Source organism: Hydra viridissima, unplaced genomic scaffold (assembly GCF_058129835.1).
Source record: "Hydra viridissima isolate aposymbiotic clone 2 unplaced genomic scaffold, HvirCarnegie_v1 scaffold_7, whole genome shotgun sequence".
NCBI lineage: Eukaryota > Metazoa > Cnidaria > Hydrozoa > Anthoathecata > Hydridae > Hydra > Hydra viridissima.
The window spans coordinates 11,615,866-11,634,176 of record NW_028324306.1 but is presented as its reverse complement, the minus strand read 5'-3'; the positions used below and the strand labels follow the sequence as shown (position 1 = coordinate 11,634,176).

At 27.2% G+C, this 18,311-nt stretch overlaps 2 protein-coding genes across 11 annotated transcripts; both read left to right on the top strand.

Moving 5' to 3' along the window:
• The first annotated feature begins 907 nt into the window (after positions 1-907).
• On the top strand, positions 908-5,963 carry LOC145184207 (synaptosomal-associated protein 29-like). Its single transcript, XM_090094152.1, has 3 exons — positions 908-1,131; positions 3,398-3,631; positions 5,125-5,963. Exons 2-3 carry the CDS (start codon positions 3,570-3,572, stop codon positions 5,840-5,842), a joined length of 780 nt encoding a protein of 259 aa, XP_089950278.1. The 5' UTR covers positions 908-1,131; positions 3,398-3,569; the 3' UTR covers positions 5,843-5,963.
• Positions 5,964-6,529: 566 nt separating this feature from the next.
• Positions 6,530-18,239, top strand: LOC145184042 (tubulin-specific chaperone E-like). Of its 10 annotated transcripts, none has more exons than XR_016454550.1 (17): positions 6,530-6,662; positions 6,749-6,830; positions 8,015-8,203; positions 8,371-8,459; positions 9,663-9,762; positions 9,994-10,096; positions 12,818-12,891; positions 13,209-13,278; positions 13,451-13,506; positions 13,711-13,775; positions 13,911-13,986; positions 14,410-14,483; positions 14,634-14,769; positions 14,859-14,915; positions 15,294-15,353; positions 15,664-15,755; positions 18,082-18,239. XR_016454550.1 is itself a non-coding variant. In XM_090094147.1 (17 exons), exons 1-17 carry the CDS (start codon positions 6,572-6,574, stop codon positions 18,169-18,171), a joined length of 1,530 nt encoding a protein of 509 aa, XP_089950273.1. In that variant the 5' UTR covers positions 6,530-6,571; the 3' UTR covers positions 18,172-18,239. The 10 variants fall into 10 exon arrangements, 4 of the variants coding, with proteins under 4 accessions (XP_089950273.1, XP_089950276.1, XP_089950275.1 ...); XR_016454549.1 differs by having other exon boundaries at positions 13,876-13,986; XR_016454545.1 differs by having other exon boundaries at positions 13,209-13,304; positions 15,664-15,859; positions 16,008-18,239.
• Positions 18,240-18,311: the final 72 nt, after the last annotated feature.

The window sequence follows — 18,311 nt, the reverse complement described above, 5'->3', positions numbered from 1 at the left end:
TCATATATTTAAAGAACCAATAAAAACATTATTCTTCTTAAAGGAAAGATGGCCCATTAAGTAGAACTTTCTAAGAAGTCAGATTAGTGAAATACTGGAAATTTTAAAATGCGCGCGACATGATAAACGGTTGAACTAGTCAATTAGCAAAGTGGATGTTAATCTTATTTTTCATTTTTTATTTAAATGACGTTTATTGTCACCAAAAATGATTACAAAACAGGTCTATTAACTACTTATTGATAAGGTTAAGGAGATAAAGCCAAATTTAGAAATGATACGTTCTGCTTCAGTTGAAATAGTTGGTATTTTATGCGAATTATCAAAAATGTTCAGTTTAGTATTGAAGGGATTTCAGGTTTTTCCTTATACATATATTCATAAACGGAGAACTCTTTTTTAGACAAATTGAATATGGATAGTTTTGAAGAAGCTTACAATTCTTCTGTGTTTGCTATTACAAACATAAGTTCTATTCTACTCGTTTCAAATATTTTTAATCGCTTTAAAATGTCAGTTTGCGAGCCAAATTATCGTCAAAGAAATCCGCGGCTGAGGCTCATCAAATGCTCTCGGATACGTATGGAGAGGCAGCAAATAATTAAAGAACGTGTCGTGAAACGCTTCAAGAACGGTGATTTCAACGTCGAAAACCGGTATTGCGGTGGAAGAAATAAAATGTGTTTGAAGATGACGGTTTGACAACTTTACTCGACGAAGACTCGTGCCAAACCCAAGAAGAGTTGGCAGAATTATTGTATGTGGCTCAACCAGCCATTTCCAAGCGCCTCAAAGCCCTATAAATGGTTCAGAAGCAAATCTTAATCAATAATCTTATCAATAATCTTAACCCACATATTTAGATAAATATAATGGTTCTAATACTCTCTTTATGTGCCAGTTTAACGTTTTATCTAATAGCATGAAAAAAATGCATCAATAGGGGATAATATTGTACTTTGGAACAGATTTACCTAGGGACAATCTGAATTACTTTGCCATTTGTGTGCGGCCAGACTAAACAAACCTTTCTTAGTCCTTCATCTGGCCGCAAGCAGTTAGCGCAGAGTAACTGGTAAATTTTCAATGAGTTTTGTTGCAGCTGGACGATAAAAGTAAAAACTGTCATTGGTAAGTAAAAATTTGATGTCTTGTTATATTTTTTTCTACTTTTGTTTCTTTAACCTGTGTTAAAAATAATAAGATTGTGTTAAACTTTGAAATGTGCTTTTTTCAACACAATGCTTGATCTCTTTAACTTACCTCAAACACTTTTAACAGCCATGATTTTTTCTTTTTCATTTGTTGTACCTTGGGACAAAATTAGTATTGTACTTTGGGACAAAACTAGTATTGTACCTTGGGAAAAAATTAGTATTGTACCTTGAGATATCCCGAAATACCGCACTTTGAAATTTTTGATAAAATACATTGAAAAGCTTATCAAAGCTTATTGAATTTCATTATATATTAGCATTTAATCTATTTATAGCAAAGGTATTTAAAAAACCGCCAGGTTTTTTAAATACTTTTGCTATAAATAGATTAAATGCTAATATATAATGAAATTCAATATTGTGTCAAAACTGAAAGAAATACTTTCCTATTAAGAGATAAAAACCCCAATAAAATAGATGAGGAAGATATAATATGTAAATTTTCTTCGCCCTTAAATTCAGAAACCATTGAGCGTCTAAAATAAGAAAAGAAGTTCCCCTTTAGTTTCAATCCATATGACATTACGTCCTTACTTGTGATGATATTGTATGCAATCTGCTCTGCCACCTTTGCATCTTGAGCGACTAAAGCCGGCATGTTTTTACAATACTTTAATTGGCAATCCTTTGCCTATATGGCTAAGACATATAGGCAAAAGATTACCACATAGTTGCTCCCAATCATCAACCTTTGGTGCTTCCAGAGGACTTTTTAATTTTAGCCTAGAATGTCCAACTTGGCAGATGAGAAAGTCAGACATCTGACCACGAGTTTCTGTTCGAACACGGATAGACTTGATGTCAAACAAGACTGGTAAAGTCACATCTTTTCGTTCCTCTTTTCTGTGTATTGCAGTTTTTCAGGCCTTGCAAATCCCCTGTAGAATGCGCACATCACATGCATCAAGGCTTGTGTGATAAAAATGACAAATTTGTTCTGCTTAAAAAGCTTTTTTGAGGCACAACATACACATTCTTTATGTTATCTTTAATGCTCCTAACATGGTTTGACTTTTTTGAAAATCAATCCTTCCGCCTACATTAAAGAATAAAAATATATACATCATCAATATTTGTATAATCATAATTAAATATATACATCATCAATATTTGTATAATCATAATTAAAAAGAAAGGTTTTTTTTTTTCCCATTCAATGTTAAAAAAATATTTAGCAAAACTTATGAGTTGATGCTTACCTTAAAGTATTTTACTGACAGAGTGCAATTAAGACACCAAGAATAAAAATTGGTGATTTGAGATGATGCATTTAAACTTTCACAAAACGACTTTCAATTTGATTATTTCAAAAAGAAAACTTTTTTTATTTAATATTCTTTTGAATCATCATACAAAGCATAAAAACGTTTATTTATATATAAAAAATAACTTTGCAGGTAAACCTATTAGTTTAAACAATAAAACATCCGTCATAATGTAAAAAAACGAAAGGAAGGGAGGAGGGAAGTTGGGAGTTAAAGTGTGAATTTGACGAAAAAAGAGTGTAAAAAATCCGTTTTTTACAAAAAAAGTATTTTACTGTCTGAAAATTAAAATCCAAATAAAAAAAACATTTTTATTGTTTTTATACACAAACTAAATATCTGAATTAATAATTTAAAAAGTAGAGCAAGGTTTTGGAAATATGCATCTTCATAACATGTGCAATTTTATAGTTTTGGAAGAAAAAAACTTGAATCATATGACGATTTTTTGTCCTAGAGTAGTTCCCAGATTATAATATACTATTGTGTTCAACTTTAAACGAATTTCTATGTAAAAAGAACAAATATATGCATGATATTTTTAATATCTAAAAGAAGGCAGATTAATTATCACGTTTTTAACAATTTTAGTTTTGAGTATTCTAAACCAAAACCATCAGTCCAGCATAAAAAAATATAGGATAAAAGTTGTTGGTATACCCCTTTGGAAACTATTTTCTAAGTTCATTATGTCATTTGCACTCATTTAGCGAAAGAATTTGAGAATTTATGCACTAAAAGTAGCAAAAAATCCAAAAATTCAATATTAATATTAATAAATATTACTATTAATAAATATTATTATTAACAATTGCTATAAATCCTGGAAGATAGTTGCGATCAGGCTGAAATTTTACCCACATTTTTTTGTACCTATTGCCATGGAGTTTATTTGATTCTCTTACACTGTTTCAGATTTTAGAGTCACTTTTACGTCACATATGACGTTGTTAAAACTGTACTGTACTAAAAGATTCAAAAGCAACCTTCTGGGGACGAAAATAAAAGATTTCAAAGGTTACATCAAGGGATCCTCGGATGTGTATACTATTATATGTGGTGCTCTCGGGTCAGCTAGGTTATCACTATGGCCATTGTTAGCAGTGTATTTGTAAGGGGAAAATTCGCTTTTCCAAAATACGCAACAAGGTATTTTGTTTTTATCCCCAAAATTTATCACATAGTTTTGATTGGCTTTGTCTTTTTAATATCACCTGGAAATTCCTTGATTCTTAAAACTTTATTTCCAGTTGCGTCTAAATTCTCAGCTAGAGATTTCTTAGCAACGTTTGAGTATTATCCTAAAGTGATCTGTTATCTAATCATCAATATTGTTTGTGTTTCAAAAGTGACACCTGTGAAATTTCTTAAATTCTAAAAATATTGTAAAAGTAGTTGAGAAAGTGAACTGGTTAAAGCTTTAAAAAAAATTGTATAATCAATGACAAACCTTTAGGTCTAAAGAATGTAATTATAGCAGGATCTGTTTTTCTCCACTATTTAATAATTGAAATGGTTATACGGTTAGTAATCCATCATTAAGCGGCGTAAAATAAGTATATCTTTATACATTTTTTTTTTTTGTTAAGAATACATCTGAATAAATGTACTCTCGCTCACAGTTGAAAAAATGTGCCGCGGTTTGACCTAACAAACTTCTTTGCTGTAAGAAAGTCCCAATGCAACAAATGATAAATTTCCCCAATATTTATTTTTCCCCAAATATTTTACAATACACAAAATTTATCACTTGTTACATTAGGACTTTCTTACAGCATAGGACTTTGTTTAGGTTACACCGCGATTTTGTGCTGAGTCTTTTATCAAATACTTCATAATGAATTAATTAAACATTTTATGATTCCTTTTTAGATAAAAATTTAATTTGGAAAGAAAAATTATTTAAAAAGAAAACATTGCAAAGTTTAAAGTTATTTATGCGATTTTATTTACGTAAAGTTATTTTTCTTAATAAAAACTCCTCGATTAGTGTCTGAAACATATGTGTATATATTTAAATCTCATTACATCTCTCATATATTTCTCTAATTTTAAAATCTAAATTACAGTAGGGAAAGACAAATCGTTTTCATAAGAAATAGAACCACTGCCCTTACTATAATTACGGCAACCGCTTCGAAATTGAAAAAGAGTGGTACTTTTGACTTTTATTACATGAGGGGGTTAAAACCATAGTGGAGTCACATTTTGGTTAAAATTGAGTAAGGTACTGCATAAATTTCTTTAAAAAATAGTCTAAAGTCAAAAAATATATACCACTAGATAATAGCACTTTCCATGTATAAAAGTGAAATATCCTTAATTCATTCTTTTTCTATAATTGCACAATGACTTACATCATTACGGTTTTGACCCCCTCATATACCGCTAACCAAATAATTTTTTAAATAGTTTTTAAAAAGGTCAAGTTTAGAAATGTTTGGTGTAAAAACTCAAATTTTATAAGAACTACTTTTATACATCTTATTACCGTATTTGGTTGCATTCTTTTTCTTTCTTTCTTTTTCTTTTTTTAATTTATGCAAATACACTGAGAAACCATCTCAATAAGATCTAAATCAGTCCAATAATAAATTTTATGTAGTGATTGATCTGAATGAACTATAATCACAACACTACAGTTTCATTTTTACAGTTAAATATAATAACGAACTTATGGCAGCATTTCGTGGAGGAAAAAACCCTTTTGATGATGAAGACGACAAGTTTGAAGAGATACCTGATTCTCCTGAAATGGCAAGTTTAAAACAGCAAAAAGAATTGTATGAAAAAAGAATGATTGATAGCTCTTTTCGTTCTTTACGATTAATCAATGAGTCACAAGATATTGCTTCAGAGACTGCAGCTGAATTAGAGTCACAACGCTTACAGCTTGAGCGTACTCAAAAAAATCTTGTCAAAATGGATTCTGACCTAAACCAAACTGATCGTCATATAAATTCCATAAAAAGTATATGGGGCTCTGTTGAAAACTGGTTTAAAAAACCTCTAAATCCATCAAACTCAAGTCCAGTTCCTGTAAAAGTGAACACTTTAGGTCAAAACATTAAAAATGAAAATGCTGCAATTCAAAATAATTTAAAGTCATTAGATAAAAAAGTAGACCTATCATGGGGAAACGATCCATCAATAAGAAGTCAATCTTCTGCAAATCAGATTGTTGATAAAAATCTTGATCAAATGTTGGCTGGTTTGCAGTTATTAAAGTCACAGGGACTAGCTCTAGGTGCAGAAATTGACCATCAAAATGATCTGATTGATGATATTCATGCAAAGACTACAAAAGTTGATCAAAGAATTGACCAACAAAACTTGAAAGTCCGCAGTATATTGAAATAGCATAAGTTAATTTTCATTAAAGTTTAGATCCTTTAAGTAAATAGAAAATGAAAAAAGAAGAAATTTTGAATACAATCAAATTATAACACAATATGTATGGCATACAATTTATTAAAATATATATGTATGTGTGTACATAAATATATATATATATATATATATATATATATATATATATATATATATATATATATATATATATATATATATATATATATATATATATATATATATATATAGTGTGTGTGCTTGTTAATTTTAAAATATTGATTCTGTGGATGCTAAATACAATGCATTATGTGTATTCATTTGTATTTTCTTACTAAACAGTTATTACTTGTAAAGTTTTGTAAAAGTTTAAAAAAAAGATGTTTTTGTAAATATATTTATCTGCTCTTTTAAAAGTTGAATTTGAATTAAAATTTACTATAAATAGCAAATACTCAATAAATTATATCTGAGAGGTTATGTTGAATTTTTTACATAAATTTTTGCTTATCTTAAAAATGTTTATAAAGATGTAACTAAACTTCTATTATGTTTTTATGAGTCTTAATTTCTAAAAAGATTTGATAGATTTTGAATATTTTCTATTTGTTACTATTTTATGTATTTGAAAAATATCTAATTTAATGAGTGTAGTTATTTGATTTTCTTGCTTTTCTTGATATTCTTGCTACTGAAAGTGTAGTTTATCTTAAAAATGATTATTTCTAGATCTAGTTTAGCATGGTACAGAAGTGTGCTATAGGAGACAGGTGTTATTTTGATATCCATAGAGGTACTATTTGCTATATAGGAGAAGTTCCTCCTACAATTGGTAAGGTAATTTGAATAAATTTCCCATATGTATTCCTGATTTTCCAAAACAGTTTAAAATTACTAAAACTTAGTTAACTTTTTCAGGAGAATGGTATGGAGTTGAGTGGGATACTGCCAGAGGAAAACATGATGGAACCTATAATGGTATTCAATATTTCAAGTGCAAGTATGTCCTAGTGTTGAATATTATACTGAAAACTGAAAATTTTATATATATATATATATATATATATATATATATATATATATATATATATATATATATATATATATACACATATATATAACAATGCTGTTTAATAACTGATAAAAGTTTATACTATAAAAATTCAAGTAAATTACATTGTTTAAACACTTAATCTTGACTCTGAATTGAAAAATGAATTGTAAAAATTTGATTTAATCTCTATTCTTTTTCCAATATCCAGAATATTTTTATGTATTTTAATAAAGTAAAGGGTGTTTTTATTTAATATGGATGATAAACTTGCAGATACATTTGAGTGAAATTTATACATTTGTAATCAATAAGGAGCTGTTTTTTTGAAAATGCAAAGAACTTATTCTATCTTAAATTACCTAAATAATCTTTAAAATTATCTTTGAAACAGCTGTTTATATTTGGTGTAGATCATAGCAAGAAATTAAATTTTTTTTTTTTGCATATTCATCTCAGATCCTTGCAATTTTTTAAAAATTTGAATGAAATTAAAGTTAAATAAAAAAAACACATGTGCCAGGTTAAATAAAATACTTGTACCAGGTTAAAGATTGTGGTCTAATTTTTTAGACCACAGTCTTTAACCTGGTACAAGTATTTTATTTATCCTGACATGTATGTTTATTACAAATAATTTCAATACAATTAAAAACAATAAATGCTGTTGTATTCTTTTTTAAAAATAGTTCTATAATGAAGCAGGTTTCTTGTTTTATATGGGCATCACTCACATGTCTCCATGAAGTTAGTAGAAAAAGTGACAAACTACTCTGTGTAACAGATATACTAATAATCTCAAAGTATTGTACTTTTTGAGTGTTGAATTATGAATGGACAGAGAATTTAGAAGTATATTTACCAAAAAGCAAAAATATAAAAATAATTAGATGCTGAATAAGATTTCCTAAAGCTGGATGAATGAATTCTTAAAAAAAAAACAAAAAAAAAACACAAAAAAGCAAAGTTGTTTTAAAGGAACCAAAAATAAATGCTATTACTCATTTACTGGAGTCATATAGGGGCAATAATAGAGATTGTTTAGATACTTAATAAATACCTTGATTAAGTGTTAGGGTCCTTTTGGTTGTTTGAAGATTTGTTTGCAATAGTTAATCAATTCTTTTCTTTAGACCATATCATGGATCTTTTGTTCGACCTAATAAAGTATCTTTTGGTATCAGTGTTTTAGCTGCTTTAGAAAAAGGTTATGGAAATTGTGGAATATCTGAAGATGAGAGCACCATGGTTTTAAATGAAAGTACACCTCAAGAGACACTTATACAGATGGTTGGTTTTGAAAAGGTCTCCCAAAAACTGAGGTAATTTTTCTTTTAAATGCTTTTCTAATGTTCAAGTTTTGCAGCAAGCAAATAAAAAAGTATTTAAAATACATGTTGTAAGGTATTAATGCAAACAAATATCAACAGATGGTTACACAAAATCTGTTTAGATAAATTTTTTTTTGTGATGTTTTATTTCTTATCAGTGATTTCAAGACCTTGCAAGAAGTAGATCTTTCAAAAATGAATATAAGTTATGCATGCTTAGATTCAGATTTGAATTCTCTAATCCCAAGTATCCTTTTCTTTATTTTTAATTAAAAGTTATTTTCTTATTTTTTACATTTCTGTATTAAAGTTTTAATATTCAGTTACTACAAAATTAAAACTATGATCATGATGATAGTTGTTTTAAGAAAAGTTTTATTATGAACGATTGATAATATTGTAAAAAATATTAAAAATATATAATAAATATATATATATAAAAAATATTAAAAAGTTGTAAACAATTTGAAATATTAAAAAGTTGTAAATAATTAAAGCATAAAAATCAACCAATCATCATCTTACTTTTTTGTGTGTACAGCAATAATTTTATAAAAAAGACCTTTACTGTTTTATGATAAAATTACTACATGTTTTTTTTTTTATAAGCATAACGCTTATAAGCATATAGAGGCTCAGATTTGGAAAAAAAATAAGCATATGTAAGCATATTCCTGAGCCTCGATAAACTATTTTAAAAATTTAAATTTTATTTAATTAAAAACTTTAAATATTTATATTTCTAAATTTAAACCAACAAAAACAACAAAAATCGAAGTTTATGTTTTGCAATGCAACGACTTTATGAAGCAATGAAGTCATTGTGTTGCAAAACATAAACCTCAATACTTAAACATAAAAACAAAAAGTTTAGGAGTCACTCTGAAGTGTTTTATTTCTCTCTTTTTTTTTTCTCCCTCACTTTTAATGTGTAGTTTATTTAACACCATATTTAAAATGTTTATTTTATTTCTAAGTTCTATCTTTGATTTCATTGATAACATTTGCATATAGTATATATGTTTTATTTTTCATTATTATACTATAACATTAACTTAGCTACATTAAAACCAAAGCAAATACAGAGCATAAGTCAATTTTTTATTTTTCTTATACCCATTAACCTTTAGTAACGCGCACATTTTAAGAAAGTATTGAAATAAGCATATTTTATTAGAAATATGCTTAAGCTTAAGCATATTTTTGAGCCTCTTTTAACTTTTTGCTTAAGCATATCCGAGCCTGTTTCAAAAATTTCATATGCTTATAAAAAAAAAAACATGTAGTTGCCATAGATATTGGTTCATTCACTATAATTAGTATCCTGTAAATAGTCATTACAAGAAACTTATATTGGTTCTTCTGTTGTGGGAGTAATCTCTTTGATTTTCTGTAAATGTATTTTGTTAAGAATTCTCTATTTCTATTTTCCTTTACAAATTTTTCTTAGATGTAAAGCGATTTACTCTAAGTGATAATTTAATATCATCCTTTGAACAGATTTTTAAAATAGCAAGCAAGTTGAAAAGACTTAATGCACTGGACATAAGGTTATTATGGAAACATTTTGAAAATACAGTTACTAATTACTATATGTTTATTATTTATTGCTTTACATTTATTATTTCATTAACTTCACTGAGTTGATGCTTTTTGCAAGATGTCTTCAATTTTAAAATTTTTCTGAATTTATCCACATTTTTGTGTATGTTTTAAACTCTTCAACAAAATTAGTTTTTATATTATGAAATTGATATCTTTTCTTTATTTTTATGTTACAGTGGCAACAGAATAAATAATTGGAATGATGTTGTGGCAACATCTGACACATTTTCAAATCTTACGCTACTTTATATAAACAGGATGAGTTTGAAATGGGATCAGGTGTTTGTTTCACTTTTTCTTTTCTTTTCTTTTCTTTTTTAAGTTTTTTTTTAAAATACTGCTCACACTCAAAAATACTTTTCTCACTGACACAAACTTTTTTTTAAAACTTCTCATATTCTCAATCTTTTTAACCCTTTTGTGCACCAATTATTTTTCTGTAACTAACATAACTCATAAAAAATCATCTACAAAATGACAGCAGTACTATGAAATGTTAAAGTAGATTTTTTCTACAGCCTTTTTCAACTCTCATTTATAAAAAAAATATTATTTTCAATCGGTTACAATGCACTATTTGAATTGGGGAAGCTTAGTTTAATTTGTTATTATAGAACAACCCAGCGCATGAAAGGGTTAACATGTAAATTTAAAAAATCAGAAACTGTGTCATAATCTCTATAATAAAGGGTGCAGAAAAGAAATATTAATATAAATAAGAAAAAGTACAAAATTATACAAATTTTGAGTTTGGTTCGTTTATGCAATAGTCCTCTACACTAAATCCAATTTGAATACTGAGCATTTATTGCCTTAATCTGAAAATAATATTGCTACAAAAAAACCATTGAATGGTTTTGAAAGGTTTTGTCAAGAAATTTACTGAGTTTTATTATTTACTTCTTTAAAAAAATTAGAAATATTTTTTATTTTTTATTTGCTCTTTTGTTGGTTATTGAATTACAAATAGATCATACTTACCAATATGGTGGACTAACCAATCTACACACACCTATCCAAAAATGTTCCCAACCTCATTTTTGAGGACCCAAAAAATGACCGATGGGGCATTAATCTGCAAGGTCTCAGATATCACCAGATGTAAAAATTAAAATCTAATCTCTATAGCCAAAGGAGAAAAACACATTTAAAGTTTATAGCATTTTGCGCTACTCATCGCACTTGGAGTCCCGTCGTAAATCTATTTTGTTTGTTTTTTTCACTTTTGGGTTATGGAGTTTTTAAAAAATATCAAAAACTCTTCACATATATGTGTTGGCTATAACCTGACAAAAAATCAGCTCTTTAACACTTGTGGTTTGTGTACAGAGACCAAAAGTATTGGGTATGGCACTAAAAGCCTCTTTAAAAAGAGACAGCGAATGCTTTACGTTTTTATTCTAACCTTATTATCAAATATGGAAGTTTCAAAATTTAATAGAATGAAGCCTTGGCATTTATCTTTTAGGCAAAAAAAATAGAAGCAAGATATCTTTTATCTGTGCAAAGATATAGCTCTTAAAGTAGGAATCTCGCCTTTGAAAAAATGGCCAATATATAGCAGCTTTTTGTGGTTTTTATGCTTTTTAAAGATTCAAAGTTACATCAAATAACTAATTTAGTAACAACATCATGTGACTAGTGGATATGGGGTTCTATGGTTGTTAGACTTCACATTTGTGTGTACTTTGTCTGCAAAAAGAGTGCTTTTTTTGTCCAAGTTTGTATAAAATATGGGGAAGAAAACACATAGTTAGAGGCATTTTTTCTAATTATTCTGAATTTAAAACACATAAAAACCTCTTTATATTTTAGTTGTTAAATTCACAGGTTTGCTTTGTTGTTTTTGTTTAAAATGATTAAACAAATATTGGAAATACACACAATAATGATAAATTTTTTTAATTTAAAAAAGAAATATCTCTTTACTGAAATGGGTTTTAACAAGATATCAAACATATAAAAATCCCATTTGAACTTAATCTCCCATTGTAAAAACACATACATACAGACATGAAATGATTTCCTTTAAAAAAAAATTACTGTATGGTGGTGTTGTGATGTTTATTAATTTTTCTTGAAATTGCTTTTAGATTTTTTTATTTAGTACTTGCAAAATAAGATATACAATTTTGATTAATTTTTTGTAAACTTATGATATTTTATGAAAATATAAATAAATTGATACAGTGTATAATATAAACAAAAATTTTAGACAAGAATGAAATTCGAGAAATCACTGTTTAACTGTTTAAAAAAAAAGAATTCTTTAAAAAATCTATTTCAAAGATGCTTGCTGTTATAGTCAATAACTTATTTCAGTAACTGGCCTTCATAACCAGGGTGATCAGGGTTTCTTTTGTACCTAGCCCATTGAACACTGAAGATTGAATGTAAGGCTTCTGTTGATTGCTCACTAAAAATGCCCAATGCTGTACCCTTTAGAGTAATAAATTCAGGAACATGGTAGAACACTGGATGGGCTTTTGGAGGAACATGGTAGAACACTACATGGGCTTTTGGAGTGACTTTAAGAACTCATACCTTCAACTCCCAGTTGAAGGTATGAGTTCTTAAAGTCTTTGATATGTTGAATATATTCAGTATTTAATGTCCTTCCAAAACAGGAGCTAACAACACTCTTAAAATGTTGGAATGTTTTCACAAAACCAAGCATATGGTCTGCCTTTTCTCTTTCAATAATTCTTTGCAATTTCAGTATCTATATAGTAGGACAGGTATTGGAAAAAATGACAGATCCAGTGACTACACAATACTTTCCATGCTGAGACTCAGATGCTTAAACAACTTATCAAAAAAAATTTGAATTGAAATGAAAGTCAGGTTACAACTTGTATCTCTCTTTAAAAAAGCTTTTCACTATTCTGAGAAATAGTTACTTTGTAAAGTTGTTTTTGTTTTTTTTATACAAATTTTGTTTTTATTTTACATCAATATGAACAAAGAATATTTATTTATATGAAATTATATCATTTATAGGTGCTAAAAACTTTGAAGTTGTTCCCTACTGCACATGAAATTCATGCATGCTTTAATGAAGTATCTCAATTGTTGTAAGATTTTCTTTTTCTTTTTCTTTTTAAGATTTTTTTTTTTATAACATTTTTTTTTTCTTTTTTTATGTAAAAAGTGTTTTTAAAATAAAAAATTAAGTTATATTTTTACTAAAAAACCTTATGCCACTGAAACAGTCTAATAAGGATCGTCTTTTTTATACAGAATGAATATATCATCATCAGAGAGTTTTTTTAATTTGCATTCAGAGATGATTAGATGAGAATTATTTAAAAATATTTGTAACATTAAGTTTAATATAATCTTTAAAAGGTTGATATATTTCTATAAACAACAAAAATTTTTCTGTTGACAGTTGGAGCGATGAATTGTGCACATTAAGTATTTTAAACTTGGAAGGAAATCAAATATCTAGTTGGAATGAGGTAATGTGCCTCAGCAGGATAACAAGGTTAAACAAAAATGATATTCCTGAAAGTTTATTTTTCATGCGTAAATGTATTTTAAAACTGCATAACTTTATGTAAAAAAAATTTGTTTATATTTTTTATGTTTCTTTCTATAAATGATAGAAAGCTGTATTAACTTTTTTTATAGATTGGAGCGATTGATACTAAATAACAATCAAATTACTGAAATATATTTTCCAGATGGTAAGTTAAGATTTTCCAGATGTTATGTTAATTTTTCCAGATTGCAATTATGAATTTATATTTCTAAAAATGTTTTAAAGCTTTTGCTAAATAATTTTGCAGGAACATTTATTTGTTGAAGTTTTAGCTGAGGAAACCTGAAGAGCATATTTCATCCTATTGTAAACTTCTTTAAAATCTTTATTCAATATCTTCATTTTTTAGACCCAACTCAACAATATTTTGAAAACTTAAAATCTTTCTCACTTGTAGATAATAAAATTGCACAGGTAACTATTTATTTATACTTAATTATACTTGAAGCTTAAATATTTTTAATTTAAAAAGTTAAATATAAAGAAGTTTTTTGCTTTATTGTTTTTTTTTTAGTGGAAGTTCAAGGTGTTGTCTTCTTACTTTTTTAGTGGGATTCGATCAATCAGTTAGATAAGTTAAAATCTCTTGTTGAAATAAGATTCATGAAGAATCCAGTTTGTACAGGTGTTTTGTGTTTTTTTGTTCATTTTTATTTCTAAATACATTAAAAAAAACTTTTTTAAAGTTTGTAAAGAAAAAATTAAGTTTTTATTCTTGAAAAGTTTGAAAAGTTCAACTACTCAGACCTTTTTTAAATGATTTTTTTAATGGTTGCAACAATAGTTAATTTTTTACAATCACAAAGACTGATTTTAATAATATAAAAATCAGTCTTTGTGATTGTAAAAAATTTTAATAACTGATTTTAATAATATTTAAAATTTAATAACTAAATACTCTAAAGTAAGTTTTAAAGTAAGCATTTTAATGTTACAAGGACTTGATAAGTTTTAAAAAGAATTATTTGTTAAACATTTATTGTCTCACCACTTTCTGTTATGTTACTTATAGTATACAATTGTAATTAAATAACAATTAATTTTGCAGGTGTCACAAGTTTTGTGTTGCGACAGGAACTAATAGCACGATTATCAAAAATTAAAGTTTCAAACAGTAGTGAAGTAAATCAATTTAAAAAACGTTTTACAATTTTTTCAAATTTATTACATATACATCATTGTAAATAGGTTTGTAAATTTTATTGTTTTATTTTATCATGAACTTTGTATTACAACATTCATGATAAAACAATTTTTTAAAATTTTGTTTAGATTGATGAAAGTGAAAGGAAAACAGCAGAAATAGACTTTTTACGAAAGTATGCTTCTGAGTATTCCAAAGCAAAACAAAGTCAACTACTTGATCTATTTGAAAAACAGCATCCACGATATAGCATGCTTTTAAGTGGTGCACTCATGTTTTTTTTTATTCTTTTGATTGTTATTTTTTCAGTAACTTTCAGGTTTTTTTTAACATTATGCATTTTTATGGTTTAGTTTATGGAGCCCCACCTGATGAAGAATCGGCAAAAACTTTAAAAGAAAATTTGTTGTGTATCCTATTTACTTTTTTACCAACACCCATCACTCTGTTTTATATATATTCTACATGCTGCTTCATATGCAGCCTACATACTGTTTCAAATACATTCTATATATTGCTTTATATACACTCTATAAAATACTTCATATACAGCTATGAAAGTTAACATATGAGCTTTTCTCATATTAATTAGCATTTTTTCTAATTAGCATTTGTATTTATTCAATTTGCAAACTATGATGAAGAATTCTCTGAAAGTCTTCAAAAAAATAAAGATAAATTAGTTTTTTTTTAAAATAACTTTTCCTTCAAAAATAATGGCTGCTTTTCATAAAATATTCCTATTTACATATAAGTAATTATTATCATCTTTCTTTGACTCTGTAAAGTATTACATCTAAAATGTCCAGAGGATCTATCAAAAGAAGAAACCAGTAAACAAGTTCCAGGTATTTTTTTATTTTTTTGTTGAAATCATATGAAAAAGTGTTACATTTTTGAATGTTGTTAAAAATGAAACAAAAAAATAAAAAAGTTTGGAGGTTTTTTTAACTGGATTTTGTAGGTTCCACAGGTTTTGAATGTTATTAAGTTCTAGAGAAATAAAGTACTCAAAAATTTAAAATTAATAATTTATCAGCAGGTTTGAACCATGCTCTTTTTTTATCATTTATTAGCATTTATTATAGTATTTATAGTTGAACAGGATGTAATTTAATGTTAATGTGACTGATGCTAGTTAAAATCTTCTTTAATTAGCATCAACCACAGTTCGACAGCTTAAGGGGATGCTTCAAAGAATTTATAAGGTTCCAACATCAAAACAAAAGCTTTCTTATTTTGACCACAAGGTAAGATTTTAAAGTATACTGAGTTGTTTTTTTTTTTTAAGTTTTTTTTTTTTCAACTTTTTTTTTTTTTTTTGCTACTTTAACACAAGAAAGCTGCAGAATGAGTTTTCACTGTTGTCGAATGAGTTTTCACTGTTGTGGAATGAGTTTTCACTGTTGTGGAATGAGTTTTCACTGTTGCGGAATGAGTTTTCACTGTTGTGGAATGAGTTTTCACTGTTGTGGAATGAGTTTTCACTGTTGTGGAATGAGTTTTCACTGTTGTGGAATGAGTTTTCACTGTTGTGGAATGAGTTTTCACTGTTGCGGAATGAGTTTTCACTGTTGCGGAATGAGTTTTCACTGTTGTGGAATGAGTTTTCACTGTTGTGGAATGAGTTTGTTAAAGTTCTTTAACATATTCAAACTCATTTATCTAATTAAAACTTACATTTTTGTTTAAAAATTTTAAAGCCTTGAAGTAATGTAGGGGAAAGGAGTGCTCTTTTCTTTCTTTACGATTCTTTTACTTTTTTTCTTTAAATACTAAGATAGCATCTTAAAATATTTTTTATATTTCAACATTATTCAGTCTTTAACTTATATCCACTCTTTTTATGTAATTGGAATGATAATTAAGTAGAATGGAGTTCAAAGTGGTCTTTAGAAAACAATATATTACCAGTGTACACACCTGATCACATATAAGTACATATCTGTTCTAAATAGTACAAATCTGATCACAGCTGCTAATATGAAATTTTCAATTTACTAAGTAAATATGGCTAAGTCTTCATTAGAGTTATAATGATGTAATAAACTCAGAAAACTGCTAAATTTTAAACTGTTCAATAAACAATGATCATGTAGACATGTTAAAGTTAACACAAATATACAATTATTTTTCTATTCTTCATGGGGTTTTCAATAGAATTATCCATAGCTAATTTACAATAGAATTTTCCATACCAAATATTTTTTTTCTTTTTGGGTACAGTTTTCTGCAAAGTAAACAAAAGTGTGTAATCAATTTTTCCCCAAAGATACTTTTAACTAAAGAATCAGCTAGATATCTAGTTATTGCTTTTTTTTTTTTTTTTTGGCTTTAATCTTGAGCTAAAGAATCAGATTCATAAAAGTTATTGGTGTTGAACAGGTACTCCTGTAAAAACTGTAGACTCATTAAATTTTGTTTAGATTCATTACTTTTTTTGGTTTAGAATTTTTCACTCTCAACTGATTTCAAGTCAACTTCACTCAGAACCTAACCTCTTTTTATAAATTTTCATGCAATACATCAAGAAAAATTTCTGCAACTGTGACAATTCATTTTCTGATGTAAAAATCATGGTTATTCAATATTAACTACACAGGTCTTTTATTTGAGCACTTTGCAAAGTGTGTTTAAAATTTCATATAAATTTCTGATGTTATACAACCACTAGGGTTAGTAGCCCCATATGTTCTCAGTGAGTATTCTTAATCATATTGTCTTTACAGTGGAACTGTGTTATCAATGACATTAATACTGTAACACATGGTAAGAAGCTAGCCTATTTCTCCTAAAGTAACCTACTAAACTTGATGATTAGATTTGGCTGCTATAACCCTGATAATCTATAATGATATTCACTAAATTTCATTAGATAAGTTGTGTAATGAACTCGCTTGTTTATTGTAAAAAATGCAGTTGGTGTCAAACCACAAGTTTTCCATTCCACCATCTTTTACTTTTGCTATACATAAAGATGTAATGTACCATATGGTATATTATATAGTTTAAATCCACCTCTAATAGTGGTTTTCTTGTTTATCTCAGTTATTACAGCCTTTTTCATAGGTTGTGACTAGATTGTTTCTTTTTTTCTTCCATTAGCATTTTTCCCATTTTATGGGGAACATTTTGAAGGTAGAACTATCTTTTCCCAATGGCACTAAAAGTACAAAATATACATGTCATTCTAAACAATTTCAAAGAGTATTAGCTTTAAGCCAATCTAAAACATAAAATTTAGAACCAAAGTAGATATGTGAATTCAATTCCAGATAAAAAATGTAATATATGCAAAAGTTTTTGTATTCACTATTATCAGATGCAGTTTAAAAACCATCTTAGAATTTTTAATCATAAACTAGAAGCTCATTTTTTTGTTTCCCACTTTGTGGTAGGCAATACAATTATGATTTACCTGGGTGAGTATTGTATTGATCAAGTTAAAATTTTAAAAATATTTGGTGCTTAAAATGTGACTTAAAAAATCTTATTTTTCATCTATTTCATTTTTATTGTAAAATTTCTAAATAATAAAACATTTTTTTTTTGGATTGTATTTTCCTTGACTTTTAGACATCTCGAGAGATCCAGTTAGAGGACAACATGAAGCAACTAGAATATTATTCAGTGAGCTCTGGCGACAGCATTTATTTAAGATTGTAATGATTAAATGTAAATTCTTTTATTTGTTGAATTAAATATCAAGAAACATTTTCAAAAATGTGCTTAAACAAGTTGTTTGTTTTTTTTAATGCGTCTTTCAAAAGTAGCATTTTTAAATATCAAACTTGAAAATTTTATAA